Below are 21,274 nucleotides of genomic sequence, written 5' to 3'. Positions count from 1 at the left end.
CTGAAATACTAGTAAATCACATTGAGCGCTCTTCCTCGATCCAATTCTTTAGTCATTCATGGGGGTCCATGTAACCCTTCATGAATTTGGAAGTATCTGATGATACATCTGGACTATTGCAAATAAAATTTCTTTTGAATCTAAAATTTATGGACATTTGAGATTCTCTCCGCTTTACTTGTCTTGGTTTTGTAAATTTACACCTGCTCTGTGCCTGCAGGTATAAACGTGTACACATAAATTTACTCACATCTGAAAATCAACATTACACAAACAAACCTACAGACTTAGGTACATAAGTCTGTTTTGAAAATTTGGGATAAAGTCTGCTAGTACTTTTTACTTGCATACTTTAGTTCTACATGCACAGTTATAAAATTATCCTCCCTATGTATTGTGTGACAGTCAGGACTGACATACCAGTGTGCCAAAATATGTGTGGGTCTTAAAATATAATAACTTGTTAAGTGGGGTCTTGAGCATGTCTGCCTGAATGAGAAAGGATCAGCAGAATTTCTACTGAGTGTATATTATCTTAGCAAATATACTAATCAAATTCACTCATCTTAATTGTCTGAATAGGCTCTTTATTGCCTACATACTTAGAATTCCAATTTTGAACACAGAGCCTATGTAATATTATATTTAATCTTTTACTTTTGTTTTGTTTTAGATAATGAGTTTTAACCCTCAGGACCTGAGAAGACGATTGTGGATTATCTTTCCTGGAGAAGAAGGCTTAGACTATGGAGGGGTAGCAAGGTAAACCCAGAGCATTGTTTAAATATTTATAACTCAACCAACATATATCACATGGCATTAAAGTGATTTCCAGACTAGAAATATTAGTCACTGAAAGGACAATTTTCAAAGAGATTTCTATCCAAGAAAAAAGGCCCTTTAAAAATTGCCTTGGGCACTCTGCGGGGAAGGAGAGGCAAGGCACATTAATCTCACCCTTAACCCAGACAGTTTGCCCTTGTAAATTATACAGGTAAAAAAAAAAAAAAAAAACTAAGAGCACTGTGAGATTTTCAAAGGTAACTTTTATGAGGAGTTTCTATGAAATAAGCAATAACTTTAGGTGTCTGAACACATTTTACAGTTGTAGTGGGGCTAGAGTGGGTGAATCTGGGACACATGTTCCTGTGGTGCCTTTAGTGAGTAAGCAGTTCATTTTCAGGGAGAGTTGTGTCCCTATTTGGAATTCAATGATTTAAAGCAGGTTACACAGGCACTAGTTAATTCTTACCTAGATTTTTGCAACTCTTTGTATATTAGTCAACCAGCCAAATTAAAGTTGCAATTAGTGCAAAATTCCATGACCCAACTTTTTATTTTATATAAGCTTTTAGTACACTGTCTATATAGAATTGATTTAAGTTATTCAAGTTCTTATTAAAGTGATAGGCTAGAATGTTTATAGCCACTGAATAATTCTATTTTATGCAAACAATTTACTTTTTTGTGTTTTATTTTACAGTCTGCCTGTGGCAGTTTTATGTCTTAAATTACTGTGTGTATGTATAAGCATATTACCTGTTTGTAACAAGATCTATTGTACATTAGGTGGGATTTAACTATTTTAAATAAAGGGAAAGGAGAGAGTCTCACTCCAGCATGAAACTGCTGAATTGGAGCTCATCAAAATTTTAACACCATCACCCTAGGTCTGAACAGACAATGGCTTTATGGCATACTACAACTTTCTATGAACTGTTCTCAGATCATTCTTGCTTTTCACACTTACTCCGTTGGACTATAATGCTATTAACACACAGTTTCACTGCCTGCCTAATTCAGTGTCGTCTTTGTTTTGTATTTTCTCTCCCCCCACCCACCCCCCATCCCCATATATATTACCCATTGCCTGTATCAAACTAATGCATCTGAGGAAGTGGACTCTGATTTGGAAAGCTCATGCTTTAAAAAAGTATTTAGTCTATAAGGTGACACCTGCCTCTTGTCATTTTTGCTACACTAGACTGACTAACATGGCTATCCCTCTGAAGGCCTCCATCCTTCCGCTCTGTGAAGGTGGAACACCAACCACTGGCCACTGGCATCCCGCTCCGTGAATGCCTCTGTGGCATTCACGGAGCAAGGCACTAGGGACACTAGCGCGTCCCTAGTGCCTCCTTTTGGCCCGGAGCGGTGGGTTTGACAGCCGACGCTCAATTTTGCCGGCATCGGTTCTCGAGCCTGCTGACAGCCACGGACTCTGAAACCGGACGCCGGCAAAATTGAGCGTTCGATTTTCAACCCGACAGCCGCAGGCCGACTTCAGATTTTTTTTTTAACTTTTTTTACCCTTCGGGACCTCCAACTTAATATTGCCATGACATTAAGTCGGAGGGTGCCCAAAGAAATTAGCGCCTACCTTTTGGTAGGCGCTAATTTCTGAAAGCAAAATGTGTGGCTTGGCTGCACATTTTTTCTGAATCGCGCGGGAATCCCTAATAGGGCCCTCAACATGCATTTGCATGTTGAGGGCGCTATTAGGTTCGGCAGGTTGGACGCGTGTTTTCGGCCCCCTTACTGAATAAGGGGTAAGGGAAAACGCGCGTCCAATGGCGGGTTAACAGTGCGCTCCGTCGAGCACACTGTACTGTATCGGCCCGTAAGTTTGTACCTGAGGCGACGGAGGGTAAAGTGGTAGAAATCAATTTTTGACAGAAACACTTTGATCCAGTAGCTGGCTACAATCAGACCATGGTGGGGCTTGCCCATCTGCATCTGGAAGGACTCTGTCCTTGGGCTGGTCCTGTTTGACGGTTAACTTTCTATTTCTAAGCTAATAAGGAATGCCTGCAGGTGGCTATAAGATTGCCATGCTCAATAAGTTTCTTGCTGGATTGTTTTGAAGTAAGACATTATCTGCTTTTATAAGAACATAAGAAAATAAGTTCCTGTTCATACCCCAGATCAGTTCGGACAAGTGGATTTTGCATCTCTACCAGCTGATAGAGGCAGAGAACTAAAAAGCTTATTAGGCACTGCTTACTTAACCGAGAATACCACCTGCAGTCCCTCTGTATTTCTCTGTCTCCAGCAGATGGTAGAGTTACAACCCTGCAGTCTAGTAAAAAAAAGAAGAAAAAAGATTAGAAGAACTCTGAGGTGCTAGGTTCCTTCGTGGGCCATCCCTCTGGGCGAGTGGAGGATTGGCAGTCCCTGTTCGGCTTTAGCCCTCAACATCCAGGGGTAGGAAAGCCAGGGGTTCTGGTTCCCTCCTTCCTCTGATGTCTTCTCCCCTAAGGATTCAGTCAGCAGAAGAGAAATATTTCTTTTTGTTCTCTTTTTCTTGGCTGACATTCTTAAAAAAAAAAAAAAAGTCTTCGGCATTGTAAGCTGCTGCCAGATGAAGGGAAGAGAAGAAGTTGTATGCCAGGCTACCTGTATTGGCGACGCTAGCTGAGTTGATTCGAGCCATGGCAGATTTCAGTATTGGCAGGGCAGGCATTGCCACATGTCCTCCCTAATGGCACCAACTTCGGAACACATTAAACTGTCAGGCCTGTGGCAGCGCCTGCTCGCAGCTTAATTCGGTCACGTATTGTGCCGATTGTGCAACGGGGGGAGGGATCCTCAGGGCCATTAGCAGACAGGAGGTCTACCCGATCCCAGGGTCCTGTTGGAAAAGCCGCTGGAGGAGATTTTGCCACAACAGGCAGGAAACAGGCATCTGCTCAGGAGCCTCAAGATTCCCCTCTCCCTTTGTCTCCAGTGGTGTAGGCTAGGGTCGGGGATCAGAGGGAGGAAATCCTGGAAATGCCTGATTTAGGGGACAGTGATGGAGAGGAATTTGCGGATTTTGTTTTACTAATGCACAAGTTTTATTTGGCCAGGAAAAGTACAGGGGTAAATGGTCCCTGAATCACAAATTGCAGCGGAACCCAAAGAGGTCGAAAGGGTCCCCGGTAAGTGGTTCGGAGGACTTTTTCCACAAGTTGGGTCTTAGCCATCCTGATGGGAATGTAGAATCGGAGGATTCTGAACATTTGCAGGATGATCCAACTAATGACAGATCGGGTAAGAACAGAGACGGAACTGGAGATCTGTCTGAACCTGAGGAGGGGATGACTCGCGAGTGGTCCAGCTGTTCCGCATGGAGGAGTTGAGACCTCTTATTTCCCATGTCTTGAAGGAGCTAGGGCAGGGCTTCTGAAACCTGTCCTGGGGACCCCACAGCCAGTTGGGTTTTCAGGATATCCACAATGAATATGCATGAACTAAGGGTTAAGGTGCTGCAGGAGGTGTCGGATAATGGAATGGACCCAGTGCTGGATGGCCTTTGAGGTCCCCCTAAGACCTTCCCACTTTCCAAGAAGGTTAAGAAGCTGGTGGACCAAGAATGGAATGCTCCAGAAACAGGGCTGAAGGTGGCAAGGGCAATGGAGAAGTTATATCCTTTAACTGAGGATATTTTGCAGCTCTTGGGGCTACCTAAGGTAGATGCTTCGGTGTCTTCAGTCACCAAGAAGACAACCATCCTGGTCATGGGCTCGGACGCGCTAAAGGATGTTCAGAATCAGAAAGTGGAGATTCAGTTGAAGAGAATGTTTGAGGTCTCTGCCTTAAGCCTTCAAGCGGCCATTTGTGATAGCCTGATGCAAAGGGCCTGTTTGCACTGGGTACAGAAAGCCCAGGAAAAGGCTGGGAGCTCCGCTGACAATTCGCAGCAGGCGGCCCAGTTAGAAGCTGAAATTGTGTTTGTGGCCAATGCTTTGTATGATTTGATACGGACCTCAGCCAGGAGTATGGCATCTGCAGTGTTGGCATGCTGTCTACTGTGGTTGTGGAATTGGTCAGTGGATATGTGGTCCAAGTCACAGCTCTGCAATCTCCCCTTTAAAGGAAAACTGCTATTTGGAGAGGACCTGGAGTAGTTAATAAAGCAGTTAGAGGAGTCGAAGGGAAATAAGCTGCCTGAAGATAAGAGCGGCAGAAAGACCTTTCTCTCTCACCCACGTTTCCAGGATGTGAGACATTTTTGTCTCAACAGGAGCTCGTCATTGGTGTTGCAGAAGCAAGGATCTGGAAGGCAGCCCTCCTTTCGAGGTTCCCGAAGACCAGCCAGAGATGGGGCCAGGGAGGGAACCGGAGGCACTAAGTCCTCGCAATGAAGCCAGATCGGTCCACTCTCTCGGGGGAGGTGGTTGGGGGACGTCTGATACGGTTTTACAGGGAGTGGACCCAAAAACACCTGGGACCAGTGGGTTCTAGAAGTGATAAGAGACAGCTAAGTTTTAGAATTTTCTCTCTCCGTCAGGGAAGCCTTGGTGGAGTTTCCATTGCACATCCCGCAGCAGGCGGGAGGTGGTCCAGGAAACACTGCTTTAGATTCAGAGGTTAGGTGCAATCGTTCTGGTTCTGGCAGAAGAGCAGGGTCAAAGGAGATACCGTATTTTTCGCTCCAGAAGACGCAGCTGACCATAAGACGCACCTAGGATTCAGAGGGGGAAAATTAAAAAAAGAAAAATTGTGCTAAACCGGCTCTGTCCCCGGGCGTCTGTGCGTCTTATGGAGCAAATTAGGGGAGTGCATAACATTTTTTTTTCTTCCCATTTTGTTTTCGGGTCTGGGGAGGGCCATTTCAGCCAATTCCCCAGATCAGAAAACTTTTGTCTTTCTAATTCTGTGGGAACCCCCCCCCCCCCCAAAAAAAAACCATCCCAACACTTTAAATTAATTAACAACCCCCACCCTCCTGACCTCCCCAAGACCTGCCAAATTAATTAAATACAACCCCTCACCATCCTGACCCCTCCCCAAGATCTTCCAAATTAATTTACTACAGCCCCCCAAGACCTGCCAAATTAATTAAATACAACCCCCCACCATCCTGACCCCTCCCCAAGATCTTCCAAATTAATTTACTACAGCCCCCCACCCTCCTGACCCCCTGAAGACCTGCCAAAAGTCCCTGGTGGTCCAGCGGGGGTCCGGGAGCGATCTCCTAGACTTGGGCCGTCGGCTGCCAGCAATCAAAATGGCGCCGACGGCCCTTTGCCCTTACTATGTCACTGGGGTCGACCAATGGCAGCGGTAGCCCCTGTGACATAGTAAGGGCAAAGGGCCGTCGGCTGCCAGTAATCAAAATGGCAGCCGACGGCCCAAGTCCAGGAGATCGCTCCCGGACCGCTCCTGGACCCCCGCTGGACTACCAGGGACTTATGGCAGGTCTTGGGGGGTTCAGGAGGGTGGGGGGTTGTAGTAAATTAATTTGGAAGGTCAGGAGGGGGCAGGGGTTTTGTTAGATTTTTTTTTTTTTTTTTATATTCGCTCCATAAGACGCACAGACATTTTTCCCCCCACTTTTGGGGGGGAAAAAAGTGCGTCTTATGGAGTGAAAAATACGGTACTTAATTTACTTCGTGGTTCCCAAGAAAGAAGGGACTTTTTGGGCCGTTCTTAACTTTCAGAGAGTCAATGCAGCGCTGCAGATTCTGCGCTTTCGTGTGGAAATATTGCGAACAGTGATAGCAGCTGTTCGCCAAGGAAAATTTCTGGCCTCTTTGGATTTATCGGAGGCCTATCTGCACATCCCCATATATGCGGAGCATCAGATTTCTTCACTTCAAGGTGCTGGGGCAGCATTTTCAGTTTCGGGCCCTTCTTTACGGGTTAGTGATGGCTCCGCGAACTTTCACCAAAGTAGTGGTGGTGGTGGCCGTGTTGCGGAATGAAGGGGATTCTGGTTCACCCTTCTGTATACGACTGGCTTACCCGAACAAAGTTGGAAGTAGAGAGTGGCCAAAAGGGTTCTGGAGATGTGTTCTCTGGGCTGGGTTGTGAACTTAGCAAAGAATCATCTCGGCCCGAGCCAGTGTTTACAGTATTTGGGAGTGAGATTTGACACTCGACAGAATTTTCAGAGAAAATTCTGAAGTTGCAGTCACAGGTTACCCAGCTGTTACGTATACCAGTGCCCAGGGCCTGAGATTACCTGCAGGTTCTGTGTTCTATGGCATCTTCACTAGGTTTAGTACCATGGGCCTTTGCTCACATGCATCTGCCTTAGAGGGCACCTCTATCCCACTGGGATCCGTTGTCAGAGGAGTTTCATCGGCCTTTACTGCTATGGAGGGAGTCTCCAGATCCAGTCTCTCGTGGCTATCGCGACCCAATTTGGAGAATGGGGTGGATCTGGAGATCCCGGACTGGGTGGTTGTGACCTCGAATGCCAGCCTCAGAGGTTGGGGGGCAGTCTGCCAAGGGCTGACGGCCCAAGGGCAGAGGTTCACCAGTAGAGAGGACCTGGTCTATCAACCGTTTGGAAACTAAGGTGGTTCGCAAGGTGCTGGGGGTATTCCTTTCTCAGGAGTGGGGTCGAATGGTCAGAGTGTTTTCAGACATTGCAACAACAGTGGCATATGTCAATCACCAGAGCGGGTTGAAGAGTCAAGGAGTGGCTCTAGAAGCCCAGGAATTATTTGTCTGGGCGGAGAAGTACCTATGGGGGGATTGCAGCATCTCATGTTCAGACAGAATCTCAAGACTTGGCTGTTCACACACGCCTACGCATGAGCCCCCCCCCCCCCCCTCCTTCTTGCCATGCCTATATTCCCACGCCCGCCCCGCCTCCTCCCCTCTCCCCCCCTCCCCTCCTTTACTCCCCCCCTTTTCCGCTCACAGCCCCCCCCCATCGCCCTCCACGCCTATGACCCATATCTCGTCCACTTAACTCACCCCTCCCTGTATTATTATTGTATATATTCTATATTTTTGTACTTAATTATGTTTCGCGTTTACTGATTGTACAGCAAAGACCCTGGTTACCTCCCTCCCTCCTGCCCCCCCTCCCCTCGCCCCTCCTCCTCCCCCCCTCCCCCTGTTCTAATATCAGTTTCATTGTAAAGCCCTGTTGGCTACTTTCTTGTTCCATGGAAACCGATGTGATGTTTTCTTAACGAATGTCGGTATACAAAAACAATAAATAAAATAAATAAATAAATGTTGCAGGAGTGGACAATGTTCAAGCAGACTTTCTCAGCATGCAGCTGTTGGACCTGGGAGAATGAGAGTTGTCAATGGAGGCCTTCTACCCTTATATGGGCCAGAAGGGTGAGCCTGGGCTGGACTTGATGGTATCACGCAGCAATGCCAAAGAAAGAAGATTCTTCAGTCGCTGAAGAGAGTCAGGAGCTGAAGGGATCGACATTCTAGTTCTGCGATGGCCAACAGGGTTCCTGCTGTACGTGTTTCCTCCGTGGCCTCTTGTAGAGCGAGTCTTACGGCACATAGAGCAACATCCAGGCAGGGTGGTGTAGGTGGTACCGGAGTAGCCATGGCATCTGTGGTTTGCGGATCTAATTCATCTTGCCGTGGACGGGCTTATCAAGTTGACTCATCTGCATGGTCGGCTCAGACAAGGACCTGTCTTCTTGGATCGGGTGGATCGCTTTTGTCGCGCGGCTTGGCTTTTGAGAGGAGATGTTTAAGATCAAGAGGGTACTCTGAGTGTTATCGTTATGATGTTTCAGGCACATAGACCTTCCACATTGCTTGCTTTATGTTAGGATATGAATAGTGTTTGAGTCCTGGTGTGTTGAGAAGGAACTGATGCATTGTGGGTGAATGTTCTCCACATCCTAGCCTTTTTACAGCATGGCTTGACTAAGGGCCTCGCCTATAATTCGCTTCGCATAGGGGTTGTAGCCTTGGGGTGCTTTCGAGGAAAGTTGCAAGGGAGGCCGTTGTCATCTCTCCTGGATATATTACGTTTTCTTAAGGGAGTCAAATATCTGTGACCTCCATTATGGAGGATGTATCCCTCTTGAAACTTAATCGTGGTGTTGCAAGGTCTTTGTGGTCCTCCGTTTGAACCGCTGCAGAAGTCATCATTGAAGGACCTTACCTTACAGGCAGTAAGCTAGTGATCTGGTAGTGATCTGTTCAGCCAGAAGGATCTCTGAGCTGCAGGCTTTGTCCTGTAGAGAACAGTTTCTGCAGATTTCAGACTATGGAGTGTCTCTAGTGAACCATACCCTCGTTTTTGCTGAAGGTTGTTTCATCTTTCCATCTCAACCAGATAGTAGAACTTCCGGCTTTCCCGAGTTTAACGGGGGAGGGGTGGCTTGCGAGGAACTGCACTTCCTGGATGTTCCTTGCAATATTTTAAGTTTACGAATGGCTTCCAATGGTCAGATCATGTTGTCATTTTGTTCGGAGGTGCAAAGAAAGGAACCAAGACTTCTAAAGCCACAACTGCTCGTTGGTTGAAGGAGACCTTTTTTTCGACCTATTTCTGTAAGGGTCAGACTGTCCTGATGGGATTACGGGCACATTCAACTAGAGCGCAGGCAGCTTCCTGGGCAGAGTGTCATTTGGTATCGCCACAGGAGATTTGTAGAGTGGCCATTTGGTCGTCTCTGCACACTTTCATTAAGCATTATCGCCTAGATGTGCAGGCACCGGAGGAGGTGAGCTTTGGTAAGTATTCTGAGAGCGGTTCTTTTGGGTTCCCGCCTAGTGTAGGGGAGCTTGGGTACAGCCCACTTGTCTGAACTGATCTAGGGTATGAACAGGAAATGAAAATTGGTTCTTATCTGCTAATATTTGTTCCTGGAATACTCCAGATCAGTCCAGAGACCCATCCCCTAGATTCCAAAAAACTGTATTGTTGGAGTTAGTTCCTTAGAATAGAGATTAATTTTGTATATAGTTGGAACCTTGGACCTAATGGTACTTGTTTTTTCAATGTCCTTGGATGTGAGTGATTCAATTCAGGAGGCTCCAACCTGTGTTTCTGTGTTCGCCCCAGGAGGGGAAGTTTTTGAGGTAGTTGATGACTGTACATTGGCTTGGGTACAGGACAATACTGAAGGACTGCAGGTGGCACTCTTGGTTGCAGTGCCTGAAAAGCTTTTTAGATCTCGGTCTCCATCTGCTGGTAGGGATGCAAAACCCACTTGTCTGGACTAATCTGTGATATTCCAGGAACAAAAATTAGCAGATAAGAACCAATATTTCTATTTGCCATACTGGGTCAGACCAAAGGTTCATCAAACTCAGTATTCTGTTTCCAGCAGTGGTCAAGCCAGGTCACAAATACCTAGTAGTATCCCAAAAGGTTGATAGATTCCATGCTGCTTATCCCAGAGGTAAATAGTGGATTTCTCCACCTTAATAATTATGTACTTTTCTTTCAGGAACTTGTCTAAACCTTTTTTAAACTCAGTTACACTACTGGATTTTACCACATCCTCCGGCAATGAATTTCGGAGTTTAATTATGCGTTGAGTAAAAAAAAAAAATCTCCTCCTTTGATATGACCAGTTTACAGGCACAGGGCATTAGGGGGGTGGGATATGTTTTTACCTTAAGGTTGACCTAGGCCAGGTTGTTCATGCTATACCAAGCTGTAGTATCTATCCCAGCACTATATGAACACTAACAAATTGATAAATTGAAATATTCTCTATAAAGCAATAATTTTCCAAACTTTGAAGTCTCTGGCTTGATTTTCTGGATCAGCATTTTGCTTTTTCTCATTGTTTTTTCCTGTTTTTTCTCTCTAGTGTCCTCCTTTTTACTTTTCTGCTTTATATTGTCTTTCTCACTTTCTTTCTTTAGAGAGGATATTTTAATACTTTATCTTCCTTCTCTCATTTATTCTCTTCCTCTTCCTGTCTGCTCTTCTTTCCCCATTTCTCCTTTTCTCTCTCATCTTTGTCCTGTGTGTTGAGTCTGCCATGCCTCATCCCCTTCCTCCTACATTTACTTGTGCTCCATTGCACTCCCAATATCCAGTGTCTTCTCTCCCCTAATGCCAAGTCCTCAATCTCTCCTTAACCATGATCTTGGTTCCCCCAGCCCTGGACACCTCTCTCCTCTTCTCCCATTCTCTTTCCCTCAGGCCCTGGTCCTCCATATTGCGTTCCCCTTGCAACACCCTTCTCCCCCACCTCCAGATCCAAGATTTGGTTTTATCTTTGCTTGTTTCCCACAAAGCTGTCCCCTACAGTCAGATTCCCTGTTCCTGAACATACCCAGATCAGTCCAGGCAAGTGGGTTTATGCATCCCCTACCAGCAGATGGAGACAGAGAACAAAACTTTGAGGCACTGCTACATAACCAATCATGCAACCTGCAGTCCTGACTGATCTGGAGTTGGAGCTGCTCCTTGAGGTGCCAAGATCCTTAGTGGGCCATCCCTCGAGTTGAGCTGGGCGAACAGGGGATTGGATACCTCTGGCTGTTGTTGCCCGCAGCTTCTGGGGTCCCTGATAGCCAGGGGACTGGCTCCCTCTTCGCACCCCGATGTCCCCTCCTGCCCGCTGCTAGCACCCTCAGGGAGGTATCCCCTTTATGGTGTTTTCCTTATTGGGTTTTTTTTTTTTTGAAGTAAAGTTTGTTGGGGGTGGGTTGTTTTTGTTTTGGTTTTTTTTTATATGAGTACTTTTTCTTTTGCTTGCAGAGGGGCAGCCAAGAGAGTTGGCCTGCAATGCAGGCCCGAGGCAGTCAGCAGTGTGTTATGCCATTTCTTTTCAGAAAAAAACAATAAGGAAAACACCATAAAGGGGATACCTCCCTGAGGGTGCTAGCAGCGGGCAGGAGGGGACCTCGGGGCGCGAAGAGGGAGCCAGTCCCCTGGCTATTGGGGAGCAGCGGTTACCCGGTGCTCTGTGGGGGGGTTTCCTGGGGTGGGGGGAAACCTAATCGCTCTGGCACGCAGCGGCATCTTCCATTCAGGAGGCTGGTTAATTTTTAGCTATGTGCTAGGCCTCCGTGCTGACTGCGTGGTGCTGGAAGGATACCCAGCAGGGTTTCCCGTGTTGCTGCTGCAATTTGCAGTTCTACAGAGTTGTTTTCGTGCATGCATGGCTCCCGTGCTTGCCGGCCTTCCCTCTCTTTTTTGCTGATTGGCCTTGTTGGACCATGTGGTGCGACCTTGCTCGCAGCGGGGGCGCTGGAGCAGTGAGGATGTTAGACAAACCACATGTTGAGGCTTGTAGGGCCTCGGGACCAGGTCAGCCCACCTTAACTCCCTTTACCTGTGCACTGGCTGTGGATCCTCTGCTAAGGGTCTTAAGACCCGGAGGGCTTCCTGGTCTGGGGGGGCCAAGGTGGAGACCTCTCCCCTTGCTGTTCCTGTGGGGGATCACTGTCAGGGTGCTCTAATGGACCGCAAGTTGGTGACTCTCTCCTCCACCTCTCCTGCGTTGCAGGTTTGTGAGGTTGGTGTTGAGGAAGGAGAGGTCTCCAAGCCCAGCAGCCCTGAATGGGTTTCAGAGGGCTTCTCAGGGTTTTCTCCAGAATTCATCCTGCTTATGCACGAGGCCTTTCTGGCATGTCAGGCAGCCCAGTGGAGACCCAAGGAGAGCCGTCTTCGGGACCGTCCAAAAGAGCTTGAGCGTCCTCGGGGAGACTAGATGGGCATCGCGGGTCATGGACTGCTCATCTGGATTGAGACCCTAGGGATCTGGAGGCATCTGACGATTCATTAGAGGAGGGGGTGGCCTCTCCAGATGCGGAGCTGGAGGGAGACCCGGACGAGGAGTTACCCTCCTGAGGATGGCGGCAAGGATGAACTGGACCTCACGGAAGCGGCTGGAGCAGAGGGTGATGATCCCCAGCTGGTGCGCTTATTTAAGAAAGAGGAACTCCGGCCACTCGTTCCTCAGGTCTTGGAGGAATTAGGAGTCAAGCTGACTCAGGAGGAGTCTGATAGTGAGGGCATTAACCCCGTACTTGATGGCTGGCAGGGTCCTCCCAGTGCCTTTCCCATACCAAAGTGGGCTTGAAGGTTGGAAGAGCCATGGCGAAGCTGTATCCCTTGCTAGAGGAGCACTTGGAGTGCCTTAAAATGCCTGAGGTCGATGCTGCGGTATTGGCTGTAATCAAGAAGACTACGATTCCAGTGGCAGGGGCGGCAGCCCTCAAAGATATCCAGGATTGTAAGCTGGAGGTCCAATTGAAGCACATGTTCGAGGTCTCAGCGCTGAACCTCCGGGCAGTGGTGTACACTAGCTTGATGCTGCGTACTTGCTTATTTTGGATTCAGAGGCTGCAGGAGCAAGCATCTCTGGGTGTGCTGTCCCCCACACAGGCTGCCCGTCTGGAGGCGGGGGTGGCCTATGTGGCAGATGCTTTGTATGCTCTAGTGCGCACTACGGCTAGGAGTATGGTCTCGGTGGTGGAGGCTCGGCGCCTCCTGTGGCTGTGCAATTGGTCGGCGGATGTGGTCAAAGACTCAGTTATGTAACCTTCCCTTCAAGGGCAAGCTGCTCTTTGGGGAGGACCTAGACCAGCTCATGAAGTGTCTGGGTGAAACCAAGGGCAATAAGTTCCAGGAGGATAAGAAGGTCATTAAGAGGAGCTTCCCCGCTTGCTCTCTTTTTCGGGAGTTGAGAAGGTTTCAGACCAGTAGAAGTTCTTCAGCAGCGGGACAAATGTTGTCGTCAAATCGTCAGTGAGCCTTTAGGGTGTTTCCTCTGTTTTCTCAGTGATCTGGGTCTGTGTAAGTTAATTGTTATCTTTAACTTCTGGCCTGTTTCACCAATGTAGCATTTCTTGTCACATTTTCTGCATTGAATAGTACTGCACTACTAGAAGAACCTGTCAAAAATGACAGGGTAAAATATAGTGTAAACCACTTCTCATCTCCTCTTCTGTGCTTCCTTTCATCCTACACATCCCATCCTGGTCCAGCAGCAGGTTCTCTGCCGCAGCCACCAGGGCCTGGTTTCCCTGCAAACCATGCTACACAGTTCCCAGGATCGGATCCACATCAGCTGCACCACATAGATGCTTCGGTGCTACCACAGGTTCCTCCAGCAGGGCCTGGCTTCTCTGCCTGGCTCATCATTGTTTTTGGTGCTGCTGTCCAGTATTATTTAGGACTATGTACAAGTTGCCCGTCTACAGTCCACACTGCCGTCAAACACCAAGCGCGCACTTAACTGGATTTTACACATGGAAAGATGAAAGGAGGAGCATGAGAAGGCTTGCTTTGTGTTGAAGTTCTTTCTCATGTGAGTAACTGTGGGGTCCTGTGATATGTGCTGGCATGGTATATTACAGGAATTTGTGCCATTCTCACCTTCTGATCACTCTAACACAACAAACCCCCTCCCTCTTTCTCTACGTTATCATTGGAATGCATTTTATGATTTACTTCTGTTTTCTAGCAAATGTCATATTTTTGTTCAACTATTATTTTTGAGTAATTCACCTACCTTCTTATTTCTATATATTTTTGTTCATTCCATTTTTGAACCTGAGCATAAGGAATGTTAACTCCCGAGCACTAATCAGAAAATGCATTGTTAGGCCAATAAAAAGGTGGTATTTTATTTTATATTGCATTCAAGTAGATTCAAGTAGTTCCTTTGAAAATTAGCTAAGATGCACACTGAAGTGTCCATGTTGTATATGTCCTCACCTGTACGTACACCTTATGGATTTTTTCCTCTCTCTTGATTTCAGGGAATGGTTCTTTCTGTTGTCTCATGAAGTGTTGAACCCAATGTATTGCCTATTTGAATATGCAGGGAAGGATAATTACTGCTTGCAAATTAACCCAGCCTCCTACATCAACCCTGACCATCTGAAATACTTCCGCTTTATTGGCAGGTTCATTGCCATGGTAAGTTCAAAAGACAGAATAATCGATCCCCTTAGCAAGTGACTTTGAACATTAGCAAATGTTGCTGACTTAATGGGGGTAATTTTCAAAAGCCAAAAACAGTAAATAGCCAAATGTGTAAATAGACTTTTGAAAATCACCCCAGGGTTGTATGCTTTAAAGTATGCACAGAAACGATTTTGCATGTACCTCTATGTGTACTACCAAGAGGCATTTTCAAGGATGGAGTTCGGGGGGGGGGGGGGGGCGAGGAAATATTTTCATGTGTACTTTTGATTTTTGAAAGTATGCATGTAAAGGTTCGTGTGGATATTTTCAGCTGCTCTCCAACAGGCGTAAATATGCACTTCTGTGTCATGCTACTGTGCTCAGGGTCCCGCTAATTTTCAAAGCAGACTTAGGTCTGTAAAATTAGGATCGAAGTCCACATATACTGTGAACATGCAGAATTCAGCCCCAGGCGGGCTGTTACAAAATTACCCTTCATATGCTCTGGCTCAACCATATGCTCTGGCTCAACCAATCTGCGTCACATTGTAGGAAGTTTTCCCTGAACTTCTTATCTCCCAGTAGACCAGACATCAGATATTTGAGGGTAAATTTTCAAAGCCGCACATGGATGCGCTGATTTTATAATGCGCACATGTTATAAAATCTGATACCCGCGCATACATGTGTGCCCAATTTTTGTATCAGCACGTGTGTGGGGGGGGGGGGGGGTGGATTTTTTTTAACACATGAGCGCGGACGGGACCAGGGTTTTTCTCCAGTTCCCTCCTAGTCCACTCCAATAAAGGAACAGACTGGAAGGGAACTTCCCTAACCCCCTACTTATCCTTCCTCCCTTTTCCCCTCTCCTCCCTGACCCCAAACCACACCTACCTACCCTAATTTTTGTTGTTTTACAAACTTACCTGCTGCTCTGATCAGAAGTAAGTTGTGCACGCCGACCAGCTGCCGGCGCATGCTTCATCGGGACAGCACAAAATGGTGCTGTCCTGGCTGGCCTTTGCCCTCGCACCCCCAGATCCTGCTCCCCGGTCCACTCCTTTTCAAAGCCCTGGCTCTTCTGTGCGTACCGGGAGATACGTGCGTAGCTAAGCCATTTTGAAAATGTGCTTGGCGCATGCACGTATCTCCTGGGATTTCTGCGCACCGGGTTTTGAAATTTTACTTGTAAGCTTCTTCAACAGAGACTGCAGGAAGAGATCGGAATGAAATCTAACAAGAGAGGCCTTCTCCCTTCATTCCTCCCCTGCCTCTTATAGTGGAGGATTTTGTTAAACTTGGAAAAAGAGAGATGGTATATACTCCACACAGTGCTGTACTGGCTGACACAGCTGTGGTTCCCTCTTCTACCGGAAATGTCTTTTGCTAAATTCCTCAGGGTAGGAGCCTGTCCAAGCTTAATCACTCAGAATCAACAAGTATTTTAATCAAGTGACTCCACAGGCCACAAGATAGTTCTATTGGTACCAAAAGGCTTGACCTCTCCAGAAATCAATCAGGTCAGTACCCAAAGATTGTTGGTGGCCAAGCACAGTTTACATTACTATGATCTCATGTTAATCTACATTATGTGAATGCTTTCTATAGTCTGCCCTACAAAAAAACAAATATGTTGTTTGATTTTTTTTTTTACTGTCTGCAATATATCTGATACTGTGATATTGAATGCTTGCTGCAGTTGCTTAACTTTAGTTCATTTGTTTCAGTATGGACATGCACTGTGTAGTTTTCCAGGTATAACAGTTATGTATTTAATCTCATATTTAGATTTAGTGTAGCTCAAGGTGTGTTACATTTAGGTACTGTAGGTATTTCTCTCTTCCCAGAGGCTTACAGTCCTAAGGGGTCTATTTACTAAAGCCTTTCTCCCATCCAGTCTCTACAAATACACACAGGCCGATTCAGTAAAAGTCACGGGAGAGCGGGCGAGCGCACAGGCCACTCTCCTGTGTGCACGATTCAGTATTTAAATGAGGGCCCGCGGTAGAAAGAGGCGCTATGGACACTAGCGCGTCCCTAGCGCCCCCTTTTTGACCGGAGCGGCGGCTGTCAGCAAGTTTGACAGCCAACGCTTAATTTTGCCGGAGTCTGTTCTCAAACCCGCTGACAGACACGGGTTCGGAAACTGGACGCCAGCAAAATTGAGCATCCGGTTTTCAAGCCATGGGCCGATTTTACTTTTTTTTTTTTTTAATTATTTTTTACTTTGGGACCACCGACTTAATATCACCATGACATTAAGTCGGAGGGTGTTCAGAAAAGCAGTTTTTACTGCTTTTGTGTACACTTTCCCAGTGCCGGCAGAAATTAAAGCCTACCTTTGGGTTGGCGCTAATTTCTGAAAGTTAAAATGTGCGGCTTGGCTGCACATTTTACTTAGTGAATCGCACGGGAATAACTAATAGGGCCATCAACATGAATTTGCATGTTGCAGGCACTATTAGTTTCGGGGGGGGGAGGAGGTTGGACATGCGTTTTTGATGCGCTACTACCCCTTACTGAATAAGGGGTAAAGCTAGTGCATCAAACGCGCGTCCAAATGCGGGTTAACAGTTTGCTCCGCCGGAACGCACTGTACTGTATCGGCCTGATAGTAAATAGGGCTCTAAATTCCTGAGGCAGTAGAAAGTTAATTGCCTTGTCAAAGGTCAATTTGTCCATTACTGTATTTATGATCATTATTGTAAAATGTATATTTTTCATCAAACTTTATTTCCCTGTTGTGCATGCTCAAAGCTTTTTTCCTAGATGTTCCTCTGCACGAAAGCAGGGTCATACGACTTGGGTGACATTCCAGTGAACTGCTATAATTGGAGAACAAGCTAATAATTTTGCTTTTTGCAAATAATCTATAGACTGTTGTATTGGAAAGTATGTATGACAGTATGTATGACAGCAAACAGTATGACACATCAGTGATGCTGCAGTTTACATGGGTATGAAGGACTGCTTGGTCCCAGACATGTACAGATAATAGCATGCAAGTCTTTGCAGAGTGAATCTTTCATGGGTTGATGTGAAAGCCATCACCTGCTGGGTATGTTGGTATTCTTGGGATTAACCCTGCCTTTGTTTCTGGTTGTCTAGGCTTTGTTCCATGGGAAGTTTATAGATACTGGTTTCTCTTTGCCATTCTACAAGCGTATCCTAAACAAACCAGTGGGACTTAAAGATTTAGAATCTGTTGACCCAGAATTCTACAACTCTCTGATCTGGATAAAGTAAGTTAATGACATTATTATTATTACTGTTACGTTTTAAATTGCTGTACGTTGTAAGATGGGCTGACAACTCTTATGTGCTATTTTGTTTAGGAGATGGTATGTAGATTGTTTCTCTCCCCCCCCCCCCCAAAATGAGGAAATCTTCTAACCTTTATTTAAAATAAATAATAATATAAATCTCCTTCCCATGTAGAATTTTTAGATATTTTGTAATACCTTACTAGTTGAGATGAAAAATGTCTCCTGTGGTGGTAAATAAAATATTGGGCTAGATGGGGTAGACAGAACTGCTTCATACTTTTTGCCATTAGAAATATTACACCACGTATTGATTTGCACAGTTTTGTTCATGCCCTCATCTCAAGAGGATATTGTTTGATAAGAATCATATTTGATTAATGCACTACAGTCAGCCTAATGGTGCACTTTGCTTCTGAGGCAGAGCACATGCCTGCTGCCAGCTTAGAGAGTGATGACATTCTTTCACTAGCTTTGCAGATTTCCATTATGCACTTTGTTTGAACAGCTGGCCTGATCTGCTCAGTAATTGTGTTTGAGTTTGTAAACTGATGTGCACTTCAAACAAAAGCAAGTGCAGAATGTTAAATTGTTCAGAAAGAAATTAGTTTGTTTTATTTTGTAATGCTTTTAATTGATATTATGTGTTTGTTTTTAGCTGTATAATTTATTTTATATGTTATATTGTAGAGAATTATACCTGTATGTAAACCACTTGGAATGACATTGTTAAACAAGCGGAATATAAATATTTTAAATAAAATGAAATGGTACTGCAAAATGTATTTGAACTGGAAGACTACATGGCTCATTAGATTGGCCAAAATAGAACAGAGTATTTCACCTCAGGGTCACTAGTTCACATTCAGTCTGTTGGTAATAGCTAACTTGTTACAGTCTAAAAATCATTGGCCTATTGTGCATGAATTTGAATTGGTGATCTCTCTGCAAGTTTTTAGTAGATAATTGTTGGCATCAACATTGTCATTAGCAGCAGTTGTTACCCTACTCAGCATGCTGCTTAGGAAAACTGAGTGAACATGGAGACTAACGTAAAGTACTGTATGATCTCTATAGGGGGGAAAGGTTTTGGGGTACACTGGTAGGTAAATATACCATGCTACTGACAATACCTTCTCTGTTTCCAGGGATCTCAGGCTACATCTTTTATTCATTCCAAATTTCATTGAAAAATGAATAGTCACAAAAATAGCCATGACTTTGAAAATTACTATTGCTGTAAAACAGGAACAAAGAACATTAATTTAGTAAATTAGTTAATGAACATGTATGTTGCTAATATATATGTACAGTAAAACACCACTGATTATATTTTCATCAGTTATCAGTTAAATTGCTTCTCAAGCCAGTCCTGGAATACCCCCTGGCCTCCCCTATATGCATGTTCATTGTGGATGCCCTGAAAACCCAACTGGCAAGAGTGTATTCCAGGACTGATTTGAGAAACACTGATTTAAACTTCTAATTTGTTGTATTTTTTGGTAATAGAAACCAAATGAGAGAACATGCATTTTTATTACTCTCTGTTTACAAACAGCCATGAATTGGCCATTACTCATGGGTAACATCATCCATTGGTACCAAGGTGGACCTAGTTATCAGATCTCAGTATTGAGAAGCATGGGAGTCCCTGCATGTGCATGCTGCCTTATGAGCCCCTCAGTCTTGCTTCGTCTGAGCTACTGCATGAACGTGTTCCTAGTTTCTTGCTACTTTTGCTGTTTGGCCTCTTTTATTGGCTTTGTCTTTCTGCCTTGGTTTTGCTTGTTATAGCCGCTGCCTTTGTGGCCCCTCCACAGAACTTTTCAAATTTACCAAAATAAAAATGTGTGAAATAGAGAAATTCGAGGCCAAGAAGACTGCGTTGAGCAGCTTCAAGGCCTGCATCTGTGGTTTCCAGATATCCATCATGGAATCTCATTTGGTTGCTGTTGCTGCCTGGCCATGGATCATCACTCTGCCAACCACTATAATTGCTGTATGAGGCACAGCAGCATGATATCTGAAAATGGGAGCCAATGTGGAAGGTGCAACAGTTCTGCTCCTTATCCCAGAGCAAGGTATTGATGGACTCTCACACAGAAAATCAAAGTGGGATGCCTTTCCTTCCCACTACTGGGCAAGACTGCCCCTCGCTGGTGGCACTGGTTCCTGGGTCCATCTCAGGTCAGGAGTTTAGCATGGTGCATAGGAGTGTGAAGCGCTGAGTGTGACGCAGAAAATATCACCTAAAAGGCACAAAGGATCCCTGCTGGGACTTTCTCCCTCTGCGCCAAAGCAGCCTACCCAATCAGCACGGTCCTCCCCAAGAACAGAGCTGGCTTCAACCCGCGTTAGGACTGGAAGTTACCAGCACAGGTGCCATCCTTGTTCATGGCTTGGAAGATCCCATGGTGCTGAGCCACCTTGTCTATCCAAACTCATCTGTCTCATCTGTACAAAGCTCCTTCATGGTGCATCCTGCTAAGGCCCCCATCCTTGACAGGGCTGAGCATTTCTGTGCCAAATTGAAAAAGTCCTTTCATAGTTTAGAAAGAGCCATGCCAATCATGGTGCTGATCAACGGGAACTCTCAACACATCTATCATGGAGTGCCCTGGCTGCGGATGCATCCAGTGTGGAGCTGGCCATGGCTACCACTGCAGTCTCAAGCTCCCACTTAGCACTACCAGTGTTGACAAGCCTTAGCGAAGAGGAGATGAGTTGGGTCTCTGAAGAGGGATGTCTCTCTGCCAACTTTCGCACAGAGTCCCTTAACCTGTGGGAGTCCATCTGTTTGAGTTTGTGAAAAATATCTTCGCCTATGAACCCTGAGGATCAGAGAGGGAGGTTAGAGCCTCTCCTGTCCATACGTCACCTCAGGTGCTTCCAGCAGTGAGAATGAATCCCCTCCATGAAGTTGTAGACTCACTTCTTCCAGGCAGAGGTGTTCGCTTCCTGGATCAGATGGGGAAGAAGTTGCATTAATGTGCTCCAAGTTCCTTCCAGAAACTTCTTCTTCAGAGCAGCAGAGGTTTTCTCCTTGGTTGCCATCATCATCACCAGGGTCTTGGCTGAGTGTACTACCATGGTCTGGAGAGGAGAAAAATCCCATGGAGATTCTTCCGACCTTATACCTGACTTGCCACAGCACATATGTTCTCAAGAAGATCTCTGCTACTCATGTTTACTAGATAAGCTGGCTAACACTCCATCAGTGTACACTTTTATACTTTACACTTTATTAAAATGTATGAATCGCCGGGTGTGCAAAAGCTTTTAGAGATTTACAATAAAACATACAAGTTTTTCAAAAACAAGTTTAATGTGGTCACATATATGCTAGCTTAAAAAAGTATGACTTAGATCAGCTTTAAATTTTTTGTTATCTGTCTCAAGCCATAAATTGATGGGAAGAGATTTCCAGAAT

The 21,274-nt window shown here is 45.6% G+C and overlaps 1 protein-coding gene across 6 annotated transcripts in view; it reads left to right on the top strand.

The window, feature by feature from the left end:
- ITCH (itchy E3 ubiquitin protein ligase) overlaps window positions 1-21,274 on the top strand; it is a 340,605-nt gene that overhangs the window by 294,795 nt on the left and 24,536 nt on the right. For all 6 annotated transcript variants that reach the window (XM_029614662.1, XM_029614667.1, XM_029614661.1 and 3 more), the window contains 3 exons: window positions 674-762; window positions 14,434-14,593; window positions 17,690-17,823. In XM_029614662.1, the coding sequence (XP_029470522.1) occupies window positions 674-762; window positions 14,434-14,593; window positions 17,690-17,823 (383 nt within the window). The remainder of the gene's footprint in view (window positions 1-673; window positions 763-14,433; window positions 14,594-17,689; window positions 17,824-21,274) is intronic.

The sequence above is a fragment of the Rhinatrema bivittatum genome, chromosome 8 (assembly GCF_901001135.1).
Source record: "Rhinatrema bivittatum chromosome 8, aRhiBiv1.1, whole genome shotgun sequence".
Lineage (NCBI taxonomy): Eukaryota > Metazoa > Chordata > Amphibia > Gymnophiona > Rhinatrematidae > Rhinatrema > Rhinatrema bivittatum.
The sequence above is the reverse complement of the archived record's forward strand: the minus strand, read 5'-3'. Positions and strand labels throughout refer to the sequence as shown.